This window comes from Podarcis pityusensis (genome assembly GCF_964106645.2).
Source record: "Podarcis pityusensis genome assembly, chromosome: 8".
Lineage (NCBI taxonomy): Eukaryota > Metazoa > Chordata > Lepidosauria > Squamata > Lacertidae > Podarcis > Podarcis pityusensis.
Window position 1 is genome coordinate 73785187 of NC_138033.1, and position 26680 is coordinate 73811866.

The following is a 26680-nucleotide window of genomic DNA, read 5'->3' on the forward strand; positions in this document are numbered from 1 at the left end:
AAGTTGCTAAAAGCAAAGAAACCTCAGCCCCCTATTCTTTCCTCCAACACAGAAGTTAGAGAAAGATCAAACCAGAAAGAAAAGAAAAATTGGCATGGAAGAAAGCACGCTATTAAAGGTGATGAAACATCTAAAAGGGGGTTCTCTCGCTCAGGGTGATGAAGGGGGGGATGTACCATTATCATAGAATTGTAGAGTTGGGGAGGACCTCAAGGGTCATCTAGCTCAATCCCCTGCAAGGCAGGAATCTCAACACACAGTGCTCCATCTAATTTGAAACCATACCGGACCCTGTTTAGCTTTGCAAATGTCCTGGCAGTTTTATTGCTACACTACCCCCTCGGAGCTCAGAACTGACTGGACTGCCCTGACCTCACAGTCCAACTTTTAAGATTTCACCCTTGGTACATCCAGAGAGACCTGTCTTTACATACCGATGGATAGATAAAGATTTCCCTGTGCCACCTGGAGAAAAGGAAGAATTAGATCGTTTCCAACCCCGCGGAATCCTGTACTGAGGAGGACATTACCCCAACAGGCTGCCAGCAGTAAATCAATTACCCGCAAATGAAGAGTATTTATTCCACCCCCACTCTTAATAGCTGCCCCTTGATTATTGACTCTGTGTATTTCCATTACACCTCCCCGAGACAACGCGTCGAAGGCTGCCCTCGCTAAGCTCCCCTGCTCTCAACATTTCATGTCAGCTCCTGCTAAAGGTCCGTTCCTTGCCTCCTGGGCTCAGCGTGCTCGCGGCCTCCTCGATAAATCATCCGCCAACCGTGGCTCCATCGCTCCAGCCCCAGGTTGCCAGGCAACCAGCACAAGAGGCAAGTCTGAGGCCTGCTGACAAACAGCCAAGGGGGCTGAAAACAACAGACGTCTCTCTGTCAAAAAATTTGTTTCGGGAGAAGCAGCAAACACACACACACACACACACACAGCCTCCTTTTCGCTCCTCGCTAAACACTGCGCGACTGTAAAGAATCAAAATCAAAAGGACTTATTGTAACGAACACGAACGCAAATGCACACAGAGGGGGAGACGCAGACACTTCCTGCTCAATTACTAATTGTTCGAGAGCTGCGGGGAGGCGACGATCACACGGGCTGTATGGCAACAAGCGAGGCAATCCGGCGCGTGAGATGAAGTCAGAAGCACGCAACCGGGAACACTATAATCTGAGAGAGAGGAGGGGAGCAGCCCTTCAGCGGCACATGCAGAAGCTGGTGCACGGATCAAAGAGGGTTTGGGTATTGAAAGGGGGCAGCAGGTGGAACAAGAGACTGGGCGCCTCTGGCTTCTAAAGGCAGAACAAAAAATCAGCGTGCGCACATGAAAATGCACACACACACACACACACACGGCGCTAGTGTTATAGTGGTTAGAGCAGTGTTTCTCCAACGTGCACTGTTGTTGGACTACAACTCCCATCATCCCTGGCTAGCAGGAACAGTGGTCAGGGATGATGGGAATTGTAGACCGACAGCAGCTGGGGATCCAAGTTGGATCCAACACTGGGTTGGTGTGTTGAACTAGGGCCTGGGAGACCAGGGTTCAAATCCCCACTTGGCCATGGAGCTCACTTTGTGTGACCTTGGGCCAGACACTGCCTCTCAGCTTAACCTACCTCACAGGGTTGTAAAGGAGGAGGGGTGGGGACAGCCACGTAGGCCGCCTCGAACTCATTGGAGAAAGAAGTATATAAATGCATTAAGTAAATAAATAAACATACATGCACGTGTGTATATGTGAGATCGTCTAACGCCATCTGTATGCCCGCTTAACTGCTTTGATTTGCAGAACTGACACTGTTACAGGTGCCAAATAATATTTATTCCACATTTGTAACAAATCGGTATTTCAGTGCGGCAGCACCCACACTTTGAAACTCCCTGCCAAATGACATCAGGCAGATGCCTTCACTATACTCTTTGCAGTACCTGCTAAAAACATTTTTTTTTATGTAGGCCACCCTACCTAGGCATGCAGAATATTGACATATGTTTTAATTTAATTTAATTTAATTTAGCCTATTGTTGATTTTAAATTTTGTAAGGTTTTAAGTATTTGTTTTTAATTGTATTTTTACTGATAATGTCATTGTTTTATTCTTCCTATAAGCCACTTGGAGGTGTTTTTTTTTTGGGGGGGGGTTACACAAGTAAGCAGTATATACGTGTGTGTGTGTGTGCGTGCGCACACAAACAAATGATATGACAGCAACCCTGACAGTCTGGAAAAGTGATTTGTGAAATGCACAAAGGAGAGATCTTTATAAACAATGACAATGAACTCCTCGTGGTGCAATAGGTATAGCCTTGTGAATAAAAGCCAGGGAAGGAGCTGTTGTAGCCTAGTGGCATCTAAGAGGCTGAAAGAAAGCTCCCACCTCCCCAATTTGAACTTTGCTTCAGCTAATTCACTAGGGCTGCAATCCTAAGCATGCTCACCCAAGAATAAACCCCATTGAAGGCAGAGGGATTTGCAATTTATGTAAAAAGGCAGAAAGACTAGGCTGTGGGTGGCTCAGCTCTGCATGCGCAATAAGGAGAACAATATACTCAACCACTTTACAAGGATACTCTAAGGATTATGACAAGATAATGAACATGGAGGTCTCTGAACATTAAACTGCTAGAAATAATATTATTATACAAGGAGGATGCTACTAGAATGTCTTCCCACCCTCACTGTTGGGAGAAAGTCCAACTTTTGGAAGGCTCTCCAGCTTGGTTGCCTGGACACAAGTGCTTACTCACCACAAGTGACCCAGAGAGTGGCCACTGACAAGCCTGGGTTACTCCACAGCCTATTAGAGCCTCAACTCAAAGAAAGGTTATGGCTGAGGTTTGTTTGAGGTGAACTTGTCAATCCATTTACTTTAAAGAGGGCATGGAGTTGGAACACCAGTTACCTTCAAGGCTGGGTCTACCACACTGAACAAGTTTTGCACTGCCATTAAAGGGGGATCTGGGGAAAATACCAAAGGGGCAGATCGGGGCTCCCCACTGAGAACCGAGAACCAAGAACCAAAAGTTAAACACATCCTTGACCCAGAAAAAACAAACCAAGGATTTTCCCATTAATGTAAGAACACTGCTGGCTCAGGCTAATGGCTCATCTAGTCCAGCATCCTGTTCTCCTAGTGGCCAAGCATGCTGCTTCTGATGTTGGAGGTAGACTACAGTCATCCTAGCTAGTATCCTCTGTCTCCTCCATTAATTTGTCTAAACCTCTCTGAAAGCCATCCAAGTTGGTAGCTATCTTTTCTTCTCATGGGAGCGAATTTCAGAGTTCAACTAGGCGCTGTGTGAAGGAAGGTGTTCTTCTGTCTGCCCCAAATCTCCTAATATTCAACTTTATTGGATACGCACAGGCTCTACCATGAGAGAGGGAGGGGGGAAAATCCTGCATTTACTTTGTCCACATCATGGCTTTTATATACCTCCGAGAAGCGCCCTAACACAACTAATCTGAGTTCTGATTAAAGTTGCTTTATGCAGGAAACAAATCCACACCCAACCACGGCCAGATTTACAGCACCGCTTAAGATTTAATCCTTCCGGGAGGCACTTCTAAGCGATAATTTAAAAAGCCAAACAAAAAAGAACATGATATACACACAGCCACGTCAAGTTTAACAGGCAACCAAACACAGGTTATAGCCAAAAACACGTGTGTGTGTGTGTGTGTGTGTGTGTGTGTGTGTGTGTGTTTCACACACTACTGTTCTGGAGTCACAAGCTTTCAGATCTAGGAAGCCAGGCTCTGGCAAAGACTTGTCTCTCCAATACACTTAACAGTCTAGGATAATGTATGCCAAAGTCTCCCACCGTGAGCTGACAGAAGAGAAATCCTAAAAAACCCATGATGTATTAGCTACTTCTTGCTTCGTGGTTTTATGTTCCCATAAACCAGATTAGCGCTCGCATATGCAGAAATGTTTTTGATCCTTAGAACTGGAAACTTCCAAACAGCCCGCTTAACTCTGCAGAGGAAGGAACAAGTCAAAAGGAAAATTCTAAATATAGGAGCAAGGGAGTAATGAGAAACATGTGTAGCACAGTTAGCTCAGAACACCAGTATCTCCAACCCCCCTCCGAAAAGCACTGGCTTGCTCCGTTTCCTTCTTCTAGCTTCCCCCACCCAACTCCAATGGCAGAGCCAACACAGCACCCACTCTTTGGAGAACTCCAAACACAGAGATTAGGGAACAGGGGTGGCCAATGTGGAGCTCTCCCAAGTCTTGTGGACTCTAACTCCCATCAGCCCCAGCCAGCATGGCCAATGATCAGGCATGACCAAAGTTGGAGCCCAAAACATCTGGAGGATGCTACATTGGCCACCCCTGGATTAGAGTCTCAACACCAATGTTCGCAGGGCACGCGGGGTATTTTAAAATCATTTCCCAAGGACCTAGCATTGAATACTGAAATTAAGTCCTCTCTTTGGACCCAAACTTGGAGCTCCTAGACTCGGCAATCTCCTCACAACTTCCCTTCTCCCCACACAAATCCAAACACAACAATTTACCTAACTCTGCAACACAAACCTGAACATCATCCTTTGGGATCATCCTGGTGGCTGCTGCTCCTAATGATTCTTGAGGTGCTTTTTTATTACTATTTGGGGAAAGGGCCTGCAATGGCCAGCTGCTGCCAATAATCCATCTACAAGGCCTATCTGCTGGTCCTGAATCCAATGGCCATTGGAAAATTGGGAAAGGATTTCAAACAACGTGGCAAGATTTTTATTCTATCTGGCAGAGGAAAAGCAAGACTGCTTTCATTACCGACACTAAACCAGTCTCAGTAGCAGCTGACAATATTTCTATAGACATCAGAAGATCTGGGCCTTCCGCAAGGAACTGTTTTGGTTCTGAGGTGAATGCAGATACCTTTTTTCTCAGCCATCTGAGCAAAAATATTTTGTGTTTTGTTATAGCTTGCTCTCTCGCTCTCTCTTTAATGACAACAAAAGCAAGAAGGAAGAAGAGAGGAGCATATAGGCTCTTTTCATAAAGCTACTTTAATGAACTGGAAGCGTGCATTTGGAAGCTGCAGCTGTTCCAAAGAGAGAAGAAATAAATCTCCTTAAACAGAAGAGGAAAGTGAAAGTGTCATGTCTCTGAACCTAATCCAGGCGTTAAGATGCAAGCCGTCAATAGGCAAGTGAAGGCAAAAAAACCGTAACTAAATGAGAGTCAGGGTGGTGTAATGGCTAGAATGTGGGACCAGGCCCCAGAAGGCCATGGTTCAAATCCATGCTTGGCCATGAAGCTTACTGAGTGACCTTAAGCCCAGGCACAGGCCCTTGGCCTAACCTACCTCACAGGGTTGCTGTGGAGATAAAAGGGGAAGCATCATGATAACTTGTAGTAAATTTTTGAATTATGGATTAAGGACAAGTTCTTAATAATTGGACAAAAATTGGAGCCAGTGATAATAATTGGACAATAATAGGAGTCAGTGGTGAGATGCAGAACGAAAAATAAAACATAAGGATCCACAAAAGGGGGGGAGGGAAGTCAAAGGGGATATGATGTCTATGTTTTGTTTCCTTTGTTGTTGTTATTGTTTGTTTGCAAAATTGAAAACCCAAAAATAAAATTAAAACGGGGGGGGGGGAACCATGTATGCCACCTTGCGCTCACTGGAAGAAAGGTAGGATACAAGTCTAATTAATAAACTGAACATTACAAATATAGCAACACTCTTCTACTGTTCATCAAAACAAGACAATAATTTTTTTTTTTAAAAAAACCTGACACACAAGGGAAAGGGGACAGGGAGGGAAGAGGAAAACAAAAACACCGACACCAGTATCTAAGCAGTTGCTCCTATAATGTCCAGCTGGCACAGTTCGGGCAGGAGGGCACTGGAGGTGCCTGGAGCTGGGCCTTCAGCAAAGTGGATGAAACAAGCCTTCTGCTTACTATCTCTCCCACTGAGGCAGCCTGGTGGAATGGCTGCCCCCCAGATGACAGTGGAGGGGAGAGAAGGCCTTACGGGGGCTGGCCTAGGAATTCTGTTCCCTACATAGCAAAGCCCCTCTGAAAACGAAGGGAGTTCAGAAATAAGCACGGGGATTCAGGAGGGTGGGGTGTCTGCTGTGCAAAGAAAAGCAGTAAAAACATTTTTTAAAAATTCAACACTGGGGGCAGACGAGACCTTGGGTGTGCCTAAAGTAGCTCCTTGGATCCTGGCCCAAATATGCAAGACACTGTAAGCGATCGCTTGCAGAAGGCAAGCCAGGCCTAGCCCTGATTGGAGAGAGCAGCAAAGAGCTTGGCCGGAACCCAGAAAGTTAAGAAGATTTCTGTGCTGAAGACGCTGAAGCAGCCATCGCTGTGGACACCCATCAGGCAGCAGCTACCAACCCAGCGACTCCCCCCCCCCGCCCTTCCTCCCCGCATGGTCCCTCGCCGCTCATGCCTTTGGCTGCAGCGTCAAGCGTTGCGCAACAAGCGCTGAAACGCCGCGGCAGGGCCCAGTTTGTTCAAACCTCCATTAGGCTTTTGTCAGAAGCGTTTAAGATCTCCGCAGAAGCGACTGATCCGTTTCTACAACGTGGCTATCCAATTACCGGGAGAAGAGGCTGGGCTCACACGGCGAGCTTGGCAGCAATGGATAAAAAGGAGCTCTTTCCCCTTCCTCCCCGCAAGCAGATGATTCATAAGTTCCCTTTCTTTTTGCACAGGGGCCTCCGTATAAAAACATCTAGTTTAAGGGAAAGTGTGCCAATTTCTTTTTAGAACGTTACCAACGAAGGAGGTTTAGGAATGGAAGGAGGAACATAGGAGGCAGGAGAGAACCTGCAAAGGCAACACCAGCTCAGTGGGATGGGAGCTTGAGAACAAGGCTGGCTCACGAGTTTTCGGCACCCTGGAAATTACCTGCCCAAACAAAGCCTGTGCCACTCAGTTCTGCACCAGTGAGAAATGCATTTCTAAAATAGGTTTTGAAAATGAAGATGTCAAAAAAAAAAAGACTACCTCCATTCTTCTCTCTCTCCCCCCCCTTCCCCCCTGAACCAGTTCCACCACCCCAATTCCAATTCGTAGCTGGAATGTTTGATTTGAGTGCTTGAAATTATTCCAAGCCAGTGGAGGGTAAATATGGTGTGGTGTTTACTGGCTCTTCTAAATGCATGAGCTCCCACGTGACCAATCTCACACAGCACAGCCTAAAAGCTATATAAATCTTAACAGGAAATTTTGAATATATGACAGGGGAAAGGGAGGGAGACAAGGAAGAACTGGGTGGTGAATTAAAACAGAGATTCAGAAACCATCCAAGGCTGAGGGATAGCCTGGGTGGCAGGAGCTGCCTCGTCCTCGTGGTATGGACACTGGGACGCGTTGCCCTCACAGATCTAATCTGATGGTGCGGGGGGGGGGGGGGCGGGGACTGCTTCCAGGGAGGAGCTGATCGTTGTCAAGGGAAAGACAGAGCCTGTATAACTGCATTATCAGAATTTGTGCTTCAGCCTTCTGTTTCCTCCCACTTCCTGTTCCTTTCCCCTCGTACGTTGTGTCTTTTTAGCAGGAATCGTCTTAGGACTGATTTTTGCAGCTAAAGGGTGGGGCATGAACACCTCAAATCAGGAAATAATAAACAGTCCATGAAGCCTTGAAGTCAAGCTAAGTGTTCAGCATGTAGTCTGACAGAAACACAAAAACGCTGGACACGTTCAAGAACTAAGGGGATTAGGGCTGCTGTGTCCATTCCAACTTTTTCTTTGGTTAACTAGTGCTTGTTTCCCTCTTCCCTCCCCATTCATTTTTCCTTTTGTGCTCTCCCTTTTTAGATTGCAAGCTTGAGGAGCAGGACTTTGCTGGCTGGATTGTGTAAATGGTCCTGGGGGCCATTTCCAGCTGAAGAAGCTGGATATAAATGCCTTTAATGAACAAACAAACATGCATATATACATCTGACAGTACTCTTGCTGCTGTCTCTGACTTCTGAATTATTTTATTAAATTGTACGCATTATATTTTAACTTGTTTTACTATATGTATCTCACCTTGGGTACATTTTTTTTTAAAAGGCACTACAGGAAAAGTAGCAAATTTTAATTTTGTAAGCTCCCTCTTCAAGAGTTATCCTAAAAGACAGGGTGAAATAAATAAAACTCCACTTTCATGGCACCCTTTTTTGGGGCAAAAGGCAGGTGACCACATACAGTGGTACCTCAGATTAAGTACTTAATTCATTCCAGAGGTCCGTTCTTAACCTGAAACTGTTCTTAACCTGAAGCACCACTTTAGCTAATGGGGCCTCCTGCTGCTGCCGCGCCTCCGGAGCATGATTTCTGTTCTCATCCTGAAGCAAAGTTCTTAACCCAAGGTACTATTTCTGGGTTAGCGGAGTCTGTAACCGGAAGCATATGTAACCTGAAGTGTATGTAACCCGAGGTACCACTGTATTATAAATAAAAATTACAGCACGTTCCTAGTCAAGTCTGCTCAGAAGCAAGCCCCATTGAGGTCAATGGGTCTTACTCCCAAATTAAGTGAGAACATGATTACAGCCTTAATATGGCTGTAATCTTCACCTTTAGAGATTTTGCTAGCGTCTCCAGCAAGCGTCAACGCTTAATGGAACAACGCTATCCATACTTACCAGTATAAGAAAATAAGAAGAGCTGTGATGGATCAGGCCAGTGGCCCACCTAACCCAGCACCCAGTTCTCTGTGGCCAACCAGATGCACTAATGAGAAGTCTGACAGCAGGACCTGAACCCAACAGCAACTCTCTCCCCCCCCCCACCTGCGATTACCAGTAACTGGTATTCAGAGGCGGACTGCCTCCATCAGTGAAGGTCGAGCAAAGCAGTCATCACTAGTCCTTGTAAGAAAGCTGCACTTAGTTCACTCCCAGGCTGGAAGCATGCACAGGATTGCAACCTAATTCTTGGAGCGCTTCTCCAGCTTCTTTGAAACCTTCTATCCGACAGGATAATCATTAGCTTTACTAGCTCTCTGTTACCCTTCTAACTAATTAAGAGCCTTTGGATGGATAAGGAAAATGATTAATATTTAGATCAGACGTGCCTACTACAGGAGGAGAAGCCTATTAACCAGAAAAGTGACACCTTCACAAACTTAAAATAAATAATAGCTCCCCCAATGCAGCTTCAGAGCCACCCATGGAATGGCAAGTCATTTAAATAACGTGAACTGAAAGGCAGGGCAGTGACGGATCGCGGGATCTCCTTCACCCGCTCCGTTATGGTCCATAATGGAAAGCCCGCTCGTTTTTCAGACTAATTGAATGTGGTTCCGTTGCTTGCATGGAGGAAAAGCAAGGAGAGGCAGAAGTAAGGAGATTTGCTTCATTAAAGTGTTGTTTTTTTAAATAAAAAAAACCTCAATCACAGAGAATTTGCTTTTGGAAGAAATCTGTTTGCTGCTGATGGGGGAAAAGATCAAAGACCAATGTCTATAACAAGAACAGGACCTGGAAATGAGGCAGAGGCTACAAGCCCAAGTGTTTTTCTTTTTAAAAAATACTAGGGGATCGGGTAGAAGAGGCAATTGGAGATTTCAAAAATAGATGCGAGGATACCACGCTTGTTTCGGAAACAGAAGCCTTCACCTCTGGAGAAGGGCACGCTGTGAAGCTGTAGAGGAGGTCCTGAAATTCCTCAGCAAGGAAAGCCACTTTCGCTTTACATAATGATCCAAGGATTTTAGGACTAGTTAAAAACCAAGCCTCTCAGACATTAAAAATCACACGTTCTTAGCCAGAGAAAAGCCTTCCATTTCAAGAGAGAGATAATTATAATGGACTCTCATCCTTTCAAAGCCAGTTAAGGAGCCAGTTCTTTCTTCCTCTACAATGTCTAACTCCCTGTTTATCACGCACTCAGAATAGCCTATTACAAAAAGCACACCCACCCACTTCTCTAAGAATTTGTGTTGTGGGCTTGCATAGAATAGATAATCCTTTGCTCCCCACAACATTTCTAACTGGGACCAAAAGCAATACTGTGTATTATCCCCTGCCCCACAAGAGGCTACTTCTACAGAGATAAAGCATCCTCTGTTTTTGCAGAATTAAGCACTGGACTCATCTCTCTCTCTCTCTCTCTCTCTCTCTCTCTCTCTCTCTCTCTCTGCCAATTCCAGCTCTGGGAATGCGAGTGAGTGCCTATCCATCCACTCATCCTCCTCTACAAAGCACAGCTGGCGTGCTGCACTCAGGTAACATCTGAACCATCTATCTGCTCTTAATAGACTAACACAGCACCAACTAGACTCTCCTTCCACACCCACATTTAGGGGAGTTACAGTTCTTCGGCAGACTCATTTCCCCACAAGCCAGATTACCCCAGAAGATTTGACAGCCATGAAAGGAGCAGCAGTTGAGCTGCCCCAAAGCAGGCCCTATGGCCATTTTCTGGCTATCACATGTGCTGTGGGGCTCAGTGCTACCATTTTAGGATTCGGAAAGGGGGAGGGAGATGCATGGCAAAGGTTCTAAAGGTTATTCTTGGGCTATATTCCAGACCAGTCTTCGATCAACTGGGTGCCCTCCAGATGTGTTGGACTCCCACTCCCATCAGCCCCAGTGCTGGTGGGTCAAACCACCAGGGAGGCACCAGGTTGTTCTAGATTCAAATGCAGATAAAGTTGTGGTGTGTTTTGGATTTTCTTTGGGTACAGAATTAGAAAGGGAATCTTCAGGGAGGGGCACCTGCTGCAGTCAAGCTTCATTTTGGGGTAGTTGTGTTATAGCAGGCTTTCTTGGGTTTACAGTGGTACCTCGGGTTAAGTACTTAATTCATTCCGGAGGTCCGTTCTTAACCTGAAACTGTTCTTAACTTAACCTGAAGCACCACTTTAGCTAATGGGTCCTCCTGCTGCCGCCACGCCGCCAGAACACGATTTCAGTTCTCATCCTGAAGCAAAGTTCTTAACCTGAAGCACTATTTCTGGGTTAGCAGAGTCTGTATCCTGAAGCGTATGTAACCTGAAGCGTATGTAACCCGAGGTACCACTGTATTTCTTTTTTTAATCGAGAGAGATGCAACTTTTGCTGCTTGTGAACGCTTGTGAATTCTGTTTTAGATTATCTGGTTGCTACATTTTGTATTTTGCTTTGTAGGATGCCCTACAAAGTTATTTCTAGAAAGGGAACGAAAGCATTAGAAATACTAACAATACTTAGGAACAATTTCCTAAGTATGGTGATGGTGGGATGATCAGCTCTCCTGCGGAGCCCAGCTACTGCCACCAGGTGGCTAGCTTTAGAGAAGAGCCCACACACCATTATTTGCAAACCTTCTCTCAATTAAAAGGAGGAGAAAAGAAAAGCAAAACGAGGAAGGGAAAAATGCGGGAGTGAAAACTCAGACATCAACCAACCCATTTCTATCCCCGTCTCCCCGTCTTCTCAATACAGCGCCTCATGACAGATTATTCTAATTCGGCTTTCCAGTTTTGGCACAACCACTGGCAGCCAGTCGCCGGTCATTGGCTTTGAGCATTGTGAAGCTGGCTGACATTAGCTCCCTCAAAACTAGAGATTCACCCTCAAGGACTTCTCCTTATATAATCCGAGCTGTCAGTCTCTATACCCCTCACCAGCAGTGCTCCAGTGGACCTTGTTTATAAACGGGGAAATCTCATCCCCGTATAGATCAAACTGATTTAATGCCACTGCCACCGTGCGGATTCAAAGGCCACGTTCACATGAACAATTTCTTTAGTTTAAAAACCCCTTCGCGGATTTTCACTTAAGCCCTCGCTGAACATTATCCTCACCACAGCCCTTTTCGTAAGGCCTGTCCTCTGACACATGAGGAACCCCACATTGTATAGCAGTCTCTCTCTGTGTGTGTGTGTGTGTGTGTGTGTGTATGTGTGTGTGAGAGAGAAAACAAGCAACAGGAACAGGTGAGCAGGGCTGCTCACACTGGGTCTCTTATACACACAGTGTGCATATGCTGCCATTTGACTGGAGGCACACAGGCTGTGTTTGCAAATCACGGTAAACCACAGAGAAGTCTGAACAAGCCCAAGCACAGCCCTGGACTCGTGTACACCTTCCCTATGTCCAGGGCTTCAGCTAGAGTCTACTGCCGCCTTTAAGGAACTTCAGTTTGATATTCTGTTTGAAACCTTGGTTTAAAACCCACCTGGATCAGTTTCTTAATAAGCTAACGTTAAACCGTGGCTACGATTGCTGGCTTAGGCTTACTAAAATAGCCAGCGTTTGTTTTAGACCAAGGTCCCTGGTCTGAACTGTGACATTAAGGCAAGGTTCCATAAAAGTGGAACCAAGCCCTCCTTACATGTGTGGGGCCAGTGGTGGGGAATACCCACGTCTAGGGCTTTGCTTATGCTTGGGTAGGCTCTTCTATGCAGCGCTAAACCATAGTTTAGTGTTACATGCAAACTGCGCCATAGAGTGCACCCCGGGAATCCAATGCAGGGTAGTGGGATCTGCTGCTTTCAAAGGAGTGCCTGATTTTTGCTTCTATTTAGGCTTAGCTGGAATATGGATACATCAAACAAAAACTAACAAGTGTCCAAGTTTGCAGTACTCTCTCGTGAAAAGAAAAAAAAAGAAAGGAAATCCCAGCGTAGCACCACACCAGAAAATCCTTGTCTTCTCTCCGCTTGGAGAAGAGTGAGGCACCGGGTTTAAGAACACAAGAAGTGCCTCCTGGATCAAGCTAATGGCCCATCGAGTCCAGTATCCTGTTCTCACAGTGGCCAACTAGGGGAACCCTCAAACAGGATCCGAGCACAAGAGCACTCTCCCCTCTTGCAGTTTCCAAGAACTGGTTTTCAGAAGCATTCTTGGAGACAGAGCACTCCCATCACAGCCAGTAGCCATTGATAGCCTTCATGAATTTGTCTAATCCAGGCATAGGCAAACTCGGCTCTCCAGATGTTTTGGGACTACAACTCCCATCATCCTGGACCACTGGTCCAGTTAGCTAGGGATGATGGGAGTTGTAGTCCCAAATCATCTGGAGGGCTGATTTTGCCTATGCCTGGTCTAATCCAACAGGGTGGGAGAGTTTGGGAGCAAGCCTTAAGCCTGCACCCTCACCTATGTGCAGAGAGGTGGTGATGAATATGCAGTGACACCCAATGTGCTTTCAGCTGAATGCAAACTATCCTTGAGCCTCTGCGGAGGAATCCTTCCCACCCCAACATGCTTATGTCACTTGAGTGTTGAGCCCAACTCTGCCCCACTGTTTGCTACACCAAGCTGAAGCACAGAGGTAAGGTAAGGAATGTCCCCCTCCCCCCAACTTATTGCTCCTCAAGGGGACTCACATGCCTACCCTGTGGCATTTTTCTAGGCCGACGGCAGTAAATCACAAACCCCAGCCACATATTTTCTCGAGTCCCTTTCTTTGGATCTCTTGGCCGCATATCATTTGTGAAGAGGAAGGCAAAAGAAAGGGTAGAGACGGAATCCTGCCAGTGGATGAGAGTGAGAGAGACACAGAGAGACAGATTTCAGGTTTTACAGCATCTTCCAAGCAATGGGTCTTTGTTTAAGTTGCAAAGCTGTGCCGTTAAATGTTTCTATACACAGAAGGAACAAGATGTGCATTTTACAAACACACACACAGAGCGAGAGAGCGCACCAGCTAAAATGACTCGAGTTCTGTTGCTAAGGAACTACAAAGGATAATGGTATTGGCCCTCTTTTGTTTATGAAATAAATTGCTTTGGGAGAGAACAAATGCAGCCCTTTGAGCCACCTTGTGTCTTGTTCTCCTTTTTTAAATGAACACTGGAAAATGACTGCGAACAGCTGAGAGCGTAAGCAATCACCATTTTTTCTTAAAGGAAGAAAAGACACCCTTGAAAATGAGATGAAATATGCAGTTTCAACAGCCAAAGTCTATAGCATTTATTAATCTTTTGAGCAGTAGATTTCTTCCTTCCTACCCTCCCTCACCGCCCCCAGCAAGAATGAAAAACGGCCCCCACCTTTTTTTTCTGCATGAAGCAAAGGACATATGAGACTAGAATATTTTCTGAAAATCCTCCTTGATTAAGGATGTCTGTGCCAAATTAAAAAAAATACTGTTGCCATTACAAATTTGTTTGGCTATTTAGCTTCTGGTCTCCAATATATAAAAGAAAGCAATACCTTTTAACAAGGGCAACTCACCAGTGTAAATATTTGTGAGACACGGGTGGGAAGGGGTGAAGACTGTCAATATGGCAAGGGCATAATATCTAAAAATATTCCACGAGGCAGAGAAACATCGGATCAAGCATATGGCAGGTTAAAGCAAGCAAAGATATAAAGGAAGCTAGGAGAAAGCTAACAATTATTGGCAGCAGTTCAGGAACCAACATGAATGAGCAGAAGGCACCAGAGTCGCCCTGTTTGGAAGTCAAGGCCCTGGGTGGATTCAACAGGAACATCGGAAGCTGCCTTATACTGAGTCAGACCCCTGGGTCCATCTAGCTCAGCAGTGTCTACACACTCACTGGGAACAGCTCTCCTGGTTTTTCAGACATTTGTAGGGAATCTATCAATTAGTGTGGCAGAACCCACACTTTGGAACTCCCTGCCTATTTACATGTGGCAATGAACCCTTCACTGTAGTCATTCTGACACAGACTTAAAATGCTTTTGTCTAGGCAAGCCTCTCAAGATACATCAGAAGTGTGTATTATTTATTTTTAGCTCCTGTTTGTTGCAATCGTCATGTTAGTATTTTTTAATACCTATTTTTAACTGTTTATCAGTAATGTTAATGTTATGTTTCATATCTTTGCAAACCACTTAGAGGTTTTCTTCTTTCTATTCAAGCAGGATATAAATTTTGTTTAAAAAACAGATAAAATAACATAAGAGGGAACATTCTCAGGCTCAACAGGAAAGGCTGGTGATGGAACCTGGGACCTTCTGCATGCAAAGCAGATGCTATTCCAGTAAGCTACAGCCCTTCTCCAATAGATCTAATTGTGAATGAAGCTGCAGTGGTGAGAAAACTTGCTTGGGCAGTCCAAAATTGATTCCACCTTGCACATCCAAGCACCCCACTATCAAAGTTGGGACAACTCCAATATCCCCAATAGGTGGGTTTTAGAATTAGCAATCTGAAGCTTGGGGGTGTTATTAATTAAATTTATCTCCTGCCTTTCCTCCAAGTTGATCAAAGGAACATCCACTGTTCTCCCTTCTCCTATTTCATCTTTGCAACAACCCTTTTGAGGTATAGGAAGCCTGAACACATAAGCACCCATTTTTTGCACCTGCTACTTTGGTTATCACTCTAAACAGGTTTGGAACAGGTTACCTGAAGAAGCAACTACATCCACATAGCCCTACCTAGGAACTAAGGTCTGATTCAGAGGTCCTTTTTGCATGCCTGCAGTTAAGATCAATTAGGCTGTCATGTGCAGGGAAAAGTGCCTTCTTGGTGGTGGCCCCACAAATTATACAACTCCCAATTTATTTGTGCATCGGCTCTTAATAAACTTAAGTTGGACAAAACCCATTAAAAATAATCCTGCTAGCAGAGATCCTTTCACTGTGGGCTCAGAATTTTGTGCATACAAATCTTGTTTTCACCGAATGTTGAATTCTTCTTACTATGCCCACTTTATAATTGCACACTCTGGTATAACACCATGCTCTGTTGAACTGGTTCATCCTCCCACCCCATGCCCCCAGCCCATTGTCATGCTGTTAAAAGGGGATGTTATTCCATTATGCATTACGCCTCTGGGTACCAGTTGCTGGCAGTCACAGGTAGGAAGTGCTACTGGGCTCAAGCTTGGCTACTGGACTTCCCACAGGCGTCTGGTTGAGCCGCTGTGAGAACAGGCTGCTGGCCTGTAAGGGTCATTGACCTGATCCAGCAGCCAGGCCCGTCTTATGTTCTGTTAATTGCACTTTAAATTCATGGTCTTTTTGCCCCAGTAAGCAGCTCTGCCCTTTTAGGCACTCTACGATGTCTGGTTTCAAATGAACCAAGGATGAAAAGATGTTTTGTTCCTCTCCTCGAGAACAGATATACCAGGAAGCATTTTGAGATGATGAAAGCCACGCAACTAATGTCTTGTCCGGGCAATCTCAGTTCATTGCATTACAAACATCTACAAGTGCATTGGGGGAAATTTAGTTTGCCGTATCTTGCTATTTTTTGGAGGGGCGGGCAAGAAGGGGGATTTTAATTCGTATTTGTAACAAATGGAGCTTTAAACGTGAAGCCAGGTGTTGAATGGTGCTTTAAAATTTATGAACTTGTAAATCCACGAACATGGGCAATTAAGGTTTACCGCCATCAAGGATTAACCACCCTTGGATATAAAGTTAAGAAGTTATTTGAATCGGGGTTGTTTACTTCCAATCATGAAACATCCACCACCCCCAAACAAAGCTACCTAAAATATTTAAAAGGTGGTATACTTCAAGATGAAAGTTACAGTTAAGGTTACAGTGTGAGATTTCCAGAGAGACAAATCTAGGATTGTGCATCACTCAGTATCCTATTTTTCCCTATAAGGTATCTAACATTGGGACACTTTAAAATTCAGCTACAATGGACACCAGGTAGCAGAGAATTTGAATGCTAGGATATATAGAATATGTCTGCACTTGAAAGAGCTTGTCTGAAACCATGGACAGCTGCTGCCAGTCAGTGAAGGCAATACTAAGCTTGATTGACCAGGAGTCTGACTCTATATGGAAGCTTCCTATGAATCCAGAACTCTTATTCCAAATTTGCTTTGCCTTTGGTTAAAAAAATAATCTGCAGGGTGTCTGGTTGTCTACCCCTACAGTAAGAGAATATCCCCCTGCCTTCCACTTTTTAGAGTATTGAGTATTAGTAAATGTGTACATTTATGAGGTGCCCCTTCTATCAATTACAGTGGTGCCTCGCAAGACGAAATTAATTCGTTCTGCGAGTTTTTTCGTCTTGCGAATTTTTCGTCTTGCGAAGCACCACTGTCTTCAAATCACCAAAGTCTTCAAAAACCTCAGAAAAGGCTACCACACCGTGTGCTATGAGTTGCTCCTCGAAGTCAAGTCGCAACTTCACCTCTTCAAGCAATGCACCCTGGGTATTAACGGTTTTAAGAAAAAGGAAACAAACTTGCAAGATGGTTTCGTTTTTCATCTTGCGAAGCAAGCCCATACGGAAATTCGTCTTGCGAAGCAACTCAAAAAACGAAAAACTCTTTCGTCTTGCGAGTTTTTCATCTTGCGAGGCATTCGTCTTGCGAGGTACCACTGTATTCCAGTATCTGAAGCTAACAGCATGGACACATGTACTTTATGGCTTTTATTTCTATCTATATACTGACGTGGCTAAAGAATACAAGCATTAATATACTGATTCCTATTCATGATGTAATGATAAAGACCAAATCCTTTAAAAGTGTATTTCAGGGTGCTTTAAGAATGAAGGATAATGCTTTCTCCCCTCTTCCCAACTGGTTGTCGGTATCACCCACACAAACCCAAACTCCAGCGCAAGCCAGTTCCCCTTGATTTTTGCAAAGGCGACCCGGGTCCTGGGTCGTAAAGTGAATTCAATTAGCAAGCCTGCTGTTCTTCATAATCAACATCAGGATGCTAATTAAGGCCCCAGCGTCATGCTGCACAAACATCCCCGCGCATTACGGGGCTCCACGGCAGCCGGGAACTCTGCCTTCAGCTAGCATGCATAAACAAACAGAATTAATAACTATCCGAGTGTGGACGGGTGACTTAATCGGTTTCGATTAGATGCAGCTCAGCCTGGAGCCTCTATTATTTAAATATATTCACAGTGTTTAATTAAAAAGCCTAACAAACTGGGGGTGGGCTACTCGTCCTTATCTATATTTCTCCTGCTTTTGTTATCGTTTCTACAGATTCAACGTGTGTGCAGAGGTGCACATGCTTCAGATAAAAGGAGTCTGGGCCCTCCATGCTGAGGCAAGAAGGAAAGTCCCTTCAATGACGCTCTGCAAGTTCAGAAGCTGTCATGACAGGGACGTGGAACCTGTGACCCTTTGGACAACACTGGGAGCCCCGGCTCCCATCAACCCCAGCCAGCAGGGCCGATGGTCAAAGATAATGGGAACATCTGGGAGGTTACAGGGTTCCTTTCCCTGTATTAGCTGGATCATCATCAACAACAACATCATTATTTTACTTAGATACCATTTAACGCCAAAATAAGCATTCCATTTTGGCATTCAGTGTTAATTTTTCAACAGATAAAAGGCTTTTGCTAGTCTCGTGGCTGGGAAGATAGTGTGGGAAATATGCAGGCAGTGTCTGGTGTCATCTTGGAAGGCAGAGGCAGGCTCAGCTGGCGGCTAGGGGAGGGGTTCAAGGGAGGTAATGGTTCTATGTGGGCTCCCCACCCCAAGGCATCTGGTCGTCCACTGTGAGAACAGGAGGCAGGAGTGGATGAGCCACTGGCCTGATCCAGCAGGGTTCTCCTTATGTTCTTATGCATTTACCCAAAAGCAGCAAAAGCAAAACTGTACAAGATGAATTGAAACCGGGTAACTTGGAACTTATATGAGTCTTGCTAATGCACTCGTCGTAGAATCAGATGGTTGGTCCTCAGTTGCCCTCCCAGACAGAGTATGGAAATTGAGATAAGGCCTTTTCAGATTTCCCTTTGGAAATTTCTCTCCCTCTCTCTAAAACACACACACACACACACACACACACACACTTGCTGTGCTAGCAATTTTTCACAACTTGTGCCATTTTGGATTTGGTTTTTATCTGCTGCTGTTTTAAACAAACTGCCATTGTGACAGTTTCCATTATTTTTGTAAGCCACTATGTGGTGGTCCCAATCTTGCTGTCAAGCTGATCAGAGAGACCACCCAGGCCTAGTACGTCCATAGCATCCTAAAAGCTGCATGAGGTTATTTCAAACCTAGGATGAGTCAAACAGTGATGCTGTTTGGACCTGGATTATTCTCTGAGTCCCTTAAGAAATCCACAGCCTACACAGCATTGGGGGTGGGGGGCGTGAGCGAACTTCATGACACCCCTGCAAGGTCCCTCTTTCTCTTTACAGAGTTGGTCTGGTCCGGAGCGAACAATCAGGGGTCTAAATAAATAAATAAGATCATGAAGTTCCTAGGGCGGAGCTTTAAGAACTCCTTACAAATAAGAGAACAGCTTGAGGTCTGGCTTTTGCCGACAGTGGAGGCCTGCCAAATGGAGCTGGGAAGCTGGGGAGGGGGAAAGATGAGATGATAAGCGGAGACTGACAGCAGCAATGCCAAGCTAATGATCGCCATTCTGCGCGCCCACAGCGTTCACTTTTTAGGGAGTGAGGTTTCATTCTTCATTAAGAGCGCTTTGCCTTCCTTTCTGATTTGTAAGGCTCCATTCTCTGTCTTTTAAGGCTGGCTGTTGATCAAAGCCGGGAGCTGAAATATCAGCGGCGCTTTCAGCATATAAAAGCAACTTGCAGGGGGCAAGAGAAGAGGAAGGAAGGAGGGAGGGAGGGAAGGAGGGAAAAGAGTCTTCAGAAACAGGATGGCAGAGTCTAAGCACGGTGTGAATTTCTGTGCAGAAAGCATCTTTTTTCATCGTGAGGGTCTCATTCCCTTCTGGGCAACCTCTTGAATGTCACTTGCCTATAAGCCACCCTGGGAAACTTTTTTGGGGGGGGGGCTGAAGAGTGTGGCAAAAATGCTTTAGAAAAAAATTAACAGGTAGGGCTTAACCCCTAGGCATGTGGGAGTTAGGTAGAGCAACACTCTCTTATCTACATCCTGGTCACGCTACGCAAAGGTCAGCTTCCAACTGAGAATAGGAAGTGTCACTCTAGCCTTTCCTTAGCTCTGTAATGACAGCAAAAAGAGCAGGAGATGCTTCAATAAGCCAGGGAGTCAGTTGGCCTGCACTACAATTTGCTTAAGCAACACTGTTACTGCACCAGATCTTCCAGATCTTCTCTTGAATGCTCCTTGCTTTCAGATACTCCCAGATACTCAGTGGCCCTTACACCATAAAACAGCCCACTGTTTGTCTACCTTAATCCAGCCCACCTCCTTGGCAAGAATGCATGGGCCTAGCTGATTGAGAATTCTCCATAAGCAGGAGGTCTGGAAGCAGCCGGGTGATGCAGAACTCCTGCCCTGCCCGAAGCGCGCTAAGAAAAAGTGCCACCCATTCGGGACTTAGACAAGACCCATTCGCTGACACAGCCCCTTAGTTACACTGCTGCAGCCCATTGCCACAGTTAAGCTGTCTTCATAGGAGATTCTGACACTCGGAGCTTGCGCCCTTTTATTCCTGAGCTTTTCGTAACCCCAGAAGAGAAGGAAGAGGAGGAAAGAAACAGGCTCACAGTAGCCATTTTTACTGGCCTAGCTCCCAACCTCAGAATGCCAAGACTTTGGCTGGCACAAGTTTCCCCCTTTGTTCTGGGGCTGCCCTATAAAGCTTCCAGGCCCTAGATGGGCTGTCTGGAACCTCAAAGCAGCAGCTCTTCACCCTGCTCTTTGGACTATAATGGGGAGCACATTCAGGCTGCTGCCTTTACTACCACCCCCCCTGCCTAACTTGTGCCCCATTAAAGCCACATTCCCTGCAGCTGCCCATTAAGCAGGAAATACTCTGGACAGGGGCTACAGTGCCACCATGCAACGTACAGGCCTAGCACGCGGCTGGTGCCGAGTTCAAACAACAGAGGAATGGCACCAGGAAGCTGCCTGCCTGCCTGCTTTATCTTGATTGACAAAGCCCTCAGAATCTCTGCCGAAGCCACCCGAGGGGGGAAAAACAACAACAAGCACATCTGACACTGAAGCAGCTAAGAAGCGCGTTTTCCTGGCAGCCGGGTTGGGACAACCCAGGCGAGACAGGCCAGGGGGCGGCCCAAGGCAAATCCACAGAACTCTCTCGCGCCCGAGGGCTTTGCCGCTGAAAAGCCGACACAGGGAAGGAAAGAACCCAACTCCGCTTATTCTACGGCTGCAGCATTAAGGAAGAAAGAATACATTCCCCGCACCGCTTTGGCTAATTAGGTACTGGCTGCTAACAGACTGATGCAGCAGCTGCTGATCTGCGGGGTGCGGGAAACCTCTGCCTCTTCCTACAACCCCCCAAACCGATGAGATCGCAAGGAAAAGATTGGAAGAGGTTAAGCAGAACAGGAGCGGCAGCAGGTCCCCTCACCACTTCGTCTTCCGTCCAGCACTTCTCAATGAGTTTGGGCACAGGCTTCTTCACCAGGCGCTGGAGGGCTTTGCCGGCATCGTAGTTGCTTTCATGTAGCTAAAAGGACAGAGAAAGAGAGAGAAAATGTAAACCAGATCAGCTACATAACCCAAGAGAAAAGGCAGTTGGAGTCAGAAGAAAAAGATGCTCTCCACTTCTTCATTTTAGGGAACCTTCCCCCCCCCCCCAAAGATCCACAGCCAAAGCAGATATTTAGGGTGGGTGGGTGTGCACACCACTCACCCACTTATTCCACTGGAAACAAAAATATGCCAAAACCAACAGACTTTAAAAAAGAAACCAGTTCCAGCACAGCCCTCCCTGGTTCATATTTAGCCAGATGGATGGAAAAAATTACCGTTCCAGAGGTTAGTATTTGCTTGAGGAACTGAGGAAAGGAATTCTGTGTGTGTTTGAAATTCACACCAAGCCCTCCACAGGTGCTGGTTGTTCCGTATATTGGGAAGGCGGGGGAGGTGTCTGGAAGCCTGTGTGCCATTGGGTTGAAACAGATATTAGTCCTACTCAGTGCAGGGCCACTGAAATTACCAGGCATGGCTAACAACTCCATTAATCTGAGTGGGTGTGAGTATGACTTTATTGGCTACAACCCATGATATTGGGGGGGCGGGGCAGGGTGGGGGTGGGAGAAGCTTGTCCACATGGCAATTACAGTTTTCGTATTAGGTTCCCACAGGATTTGCAGGAAACCTTGAAGATTTTCCATAACTGACACTAGGAATTTGGGAAGAAAAACAAGGCAGGATTAAAGCCCATCATGCCCACCATCTGGCGCCTGTAGTGCTCATTTAAAAATGTGGCAGGCCCCACAAAACAACGCACTGGGCCTAAATTTGTTAGAAGACTTGGGATGGATAAAAGACAGGACTTCATCACACCGTGCATAAACTACGGAACACGCTCCTACAGGAGGCAGGGGTGGCCACCAAGACGAGCACCCTAGTGTGCACTGGATTCAAAAGAAGTCAGCTGATACCATTAACTCTCTGGAACCCACGACACCAGGAGATCCCTTGTTCAAATTTGCAGTTCCCAAGCAGATCTCACCCACTGCTCCCAAGCAGACGAAATCATGCCTAGGACCCCCAGGGCAGAGGAAACAGCATGTCCAAGTGGAAGCCCAAGGCCGGAGCCATATGGAATGTGAGGCTGGCTACACCTCAGCTCTACTGGTGCATTCAGGAAGATGTGGGGCAGCAGAGCCAGCTATAAAGCTGCTCACTTTAGGCCTGGCCCTTGCCGAAGCGGCACCTTCTACTCTTGTGCTCCCTGGGACTTTTTGCTAGAAAGCTCCCCTACTGTCAAGAGCAGGGGTAGGCAACCTAAGGCCCGTGGGCCAGATGGGGCCCAGTTGCCTTCTAAATCTGGCCCACAGACAGGACGGTCCGGGAATCAGTGTGTTTTTACATGAGTGGAATGTGTGCTTTTTTAAAAAATGCATCTCTCGGTTATTTGTGGGGCCTGCCTGGTGTTTTTTACATGAGTAGAATGTGTGCTTTTATTTAAAATGCATCTCTCGGTTATTTGTGGGCCTGCCTGGTGTTTTTACATGAGTAGAATGTGTGCTTTTATTTAAAATGCATCTCTGGGTTATTTGTGGGGCATAGGAATTCATTCACCACCACCCCCCCAAAAAAATGGTCCGGCCCACCACATGGTCTGAGGGACGTTGGACCAGCCCACGGCTGAAAAAGGTTACTGACCCCTGGTCCAGAGCATCTGCCTGCCTTGCCAGACAGCTCCTTTACCTCCCTGTCAAAGCAAGATTTTGAGCCACCTAGTGGGGGTGGGCGGGGAGGAATGGGGGCCCCACACCAGGCAAGTCCACCCGGTGCTACAATGGGCTCGCAGGAAACGGGTCACTGTGGGCAGCTCCCTTCAAGAACACTGCAACCCCTGCAAGCAACAAGGCACTGGTGCCACAGAAATCCATCAGCGCTGTATCATGCTGCTAAGAGTCAGGGAGACACAGAGCGCAGCGAGAACTGCTTAGGTGAACCTTCTGCCTCTCAAAAGGATTGCCGCAGGTTTTGTCAGTAAATAGAAGCTTTTGTTTGTAAACCTGCTGTTGCTGCCACTGCCGCCGCCACCAGCATCCATGTCAGGCCCGTGACTATACTGGCAAGAGAGCGGAACAATGATTTCTTCCCCCTTTTCCTAGACCACAAGCCGGGATATACAGCTAAGATACCAGATCCTGCTGAGCCTGAATTCTGACAGGCAAAGGAGGCTGGCATGTCTCAAAATGCTTTTAATGCTCAGTACATGCGCCTGGGCGCCTGCCTCGTGTTCTCTCTTTTTTCAGGCTTCCACTCTCCAACCTGCAGTATTACCGTGTCCAAAAGCCAGAAAAGACTCCTTCCTGTATTTCTACTTATCAAACACAACCAATGTGCCAATTTATATGAGGAAAAGTAAGTAGCCCCCATTTATCGGTTCCTGTTGTCCTTGACCAATGGCTGTGCTAGCTGGGTGCTAGCTGATGGGAGATGGAGGCCAGAAACACCTGGAGGGCCACGCTTGCCTTAAATGAAACCCACAAACACCACACCCACCCAGCTGTTCCCAATTTTGGCTGTGGGTGCCCCAGTAGCCTTCAAAAGAGAGTAGTCCTCACAAAACATATGGGTGCCTGCACCCTCTGCCTGCCAGGAAGCTTAAAACTGAATCAAGGCTCATTGGTTGCCCAGCTGAGCTCTGTGGCATGCAAGTATAAGTCAAAGGAGGGCACTTCTGGCCACTGCTGATGTGGACACTTTCCACATACTTGGGCCACTGGATGATACAAACAGCTTACAGGTGCCACAAGACCCTACCCCACCATAAAAAGTTGCCACCACCCATCTAATGTGAGAGTTTGGTCAGCCTCCAGATGGGTGGTTGGGGGTGCTGTGCACATTAGCCGCAAGCAACTCCAGACTGTCCCACCTTACATCTGTGATTAGGCTGAAGAACCTATGAAGCAGAAGAGATGAATCCCAGTCAGGTCTATTTTGAGAAGGAGGAGGAGGAGGAGAAAGAAAACTAAGCCTTGTATGAAAGCAGGATTTTTCGCTTGGCGAGGTACTCCAGTCCCTGCCTCCCTATTCATGACTCATGGAAGGAATCTATTTTTGCCCGGAGGAACGGAACAAATTAATTTCCTTCCTTTCCTTTTACTGAACAAGCTTAACAAACTGGAAGGAGAACAGGGGCCGAAGGAGGCCAAGAACAATGGGCGGATGGCCGACTGCTCCAGGCTGGAGAAGCTGGAGGATGCTTTGGGACAGGCTTTCCCAACCTGGTGCCCTCCATATACTTTGGACTACGATTCAGCACACACTGGGCTGGGGCTGATAGGAATTGTAGCCCAAAAGATATGGAGGGCACCAGGTTGGGAAAGGCTGGTTCCGAGGCGTTTGTGGGACTCATACGATCAGACCCCACACTGTCAGTCTGGAGCCAATTTTACGTGTTTTCAGTTGCTCTCCAGCTGTTCAGTATAGGTGCGCAGTGTGGCTCCACCCACTTGGAACTCATGCTCCTGAGCATGTCCACATACACACACAGGCCTGCCGTAGTCCTGCCAACACGCACATCTTTAGTGCTGTCACAATCCCACACCTACACACGCTCAAGCATGTCAAGAACAGCTCAAATGTATGAGAGTGGCATTGATCTTGCTCGCCCTTGACCAAGGTCAGACGATTGGGGTCCATGTAGCTGATACTGATGAGCAGCGGCTTTCCAGGATTTTCATACATTTTTTTTTTCTAATACAGAATAAGATTTTTGTAGCTTTTATGTTTAGCAACTTCTCTGCAGAGATCAGCATTCCTGAACTCCTCCCAGCTCTGAAAACTGCCATCCGTGTAACGAGATGTTTAGCTGGTGGTATATCCCAAAGTTGAAAACCAGCTCCGTCCTTATTTCAGACATTGTGATATATCAGTATATTGTGATGTTTGGCTGGTGATGTAGCGTGATGTTGAAAACCAGGTATTGGCCAACCCTAGTTCTCTCTCTGGTTCTAGTACTTAAAGCCTTAATTAAGGAGCCACATTAGTACACACTGCAGCAGTTGTAGGGAAATTGTGATCCTCTAGATGTTGCTGAACTACAACTCCTGTCTGCCCTGGCCATTGGCCATTCTTCCTAGGGCTGGTAAAGAGCATAAGCTCAGCATCCGTTGCTCTACAAAGTAAATTAATCAAGAATCCCATTTCTTATGACAAAAGAGCTCTCTCAAAGGCATTAAATAGAAAACTAATTTACATGGAAGCGAAGTACAACTGACTAAATGAAGTCCTTTATCCATGCACTACTTATGAACGGAATCCTCAGACAGGGTGGTATTCAACTTTTACTCAGAGTAGACCTACTAAAATCAATGGACCTGCCTTAGCCTCATTCATTGCTGTGGGTCTACACTGAGTACCACCCACCAAACGGAAGAGCGTAGGACATACATACACACACACACACACACACACACACACACAAGATGCAAGCCATTCATATAGTTGTCCTCCCACCCACAACACAAAGGGGTGTTACATAGAGACAACACATGTAGAAACAAAATGTAAAAAGTAAGATAAAAGAATGAGAATGGATAAATTTATATCCTACAATTTGGATAATGTCAAATATTCATTGATGCCGAATATATATTTATTGGGATTTTACAGACCACCAGCCACTGAAGAACCACTTTGTGATTTAATATACATATCTCTCTCTCCCTCCCTCTCTCTCTCTCTCTCTCTCTCTCTCTCTCTCTCTCTCACACACACACACACACACACACAAATAAATGAAGAACTACCAATATGTGCCTTTTAAATCACAGCACTTCTTCCCTGCTGCCCTGCCCACATCCCTCAGCTACGACAACAGACATTAAGCAGCTCTGGATCTCAGGCAAGAGCTTATTAGCATAAACTCCACCACATTAGTACAAGGGCTGGGGTGGCTTTCTTCTGCACTGGGGGGGGGGGGTGTTGCATTTTGACACCCGCTTTGCAACAGAGCTGCCATTTTCTGGCTGCGTGATACCGCAAATAAATTCTCCTCTTGGCATGGCTCAGCTGTCAGGCACCTCTGTTCAGTAATGAATCCATGAATTACGTCTTGCCGCTCTGACATCCCCGGGTCTTGCACATCAAAATATTGTTCTTCAGTTGTAATTTATAACTTAATTTAAACGTCCCTTTCCTCGTGACCTTTCCCTACATCAGAAGAGCATCACATCTGGCAGCTCCGGCTTCAGCAAGGCACTCTTCTGCAATTACAGTCATTATGAGCCCTGCCTGAAAGCCATCGCAGGCGCCGGGGCCTCAGTTCCTGCTACAATATTAAATAATTGGAGTCCATTAAGAACACAGCTAAATTTCAGACTGACGTTCACAGGAGGGAGGGGGCAGGAGGAACCTGAACAGGAGCAAAAGCGTTGCCAGGCTAACATAAAACCTTTCCATTAAAAAAGGCAGAA

The 26680-nt window shown here is 46.2% G+C and overlaps 1 protein-coding gene across 19 annotated transcripts in view; it reads right to left on the reverse strand.

Annotated features, from left to right (window-relative positions):
• The window catches only part of RERE (arginine-glutamic acid dipeptide repeats), a 334725-nt gene that overhangs the window by 86327 nt on the left and 221718 nt on the right, over nucleotides 1–26680 (reverse strand). For all 19 annotated transcript variants that reach the window (XM_081015978.1, XM_081015983.1, XM_081015982.1 and 16 more), the window contains one exon: nucleotides 21145–21243. In XM_081015978.1, coding sequence (XP_080872104.1) covers nucleotides 21145–21243 — 99 coding nt within the window. The remainder of the gene's footprint in view (nucleotides 1–21144; nucleotides 21244–26680) is intronic.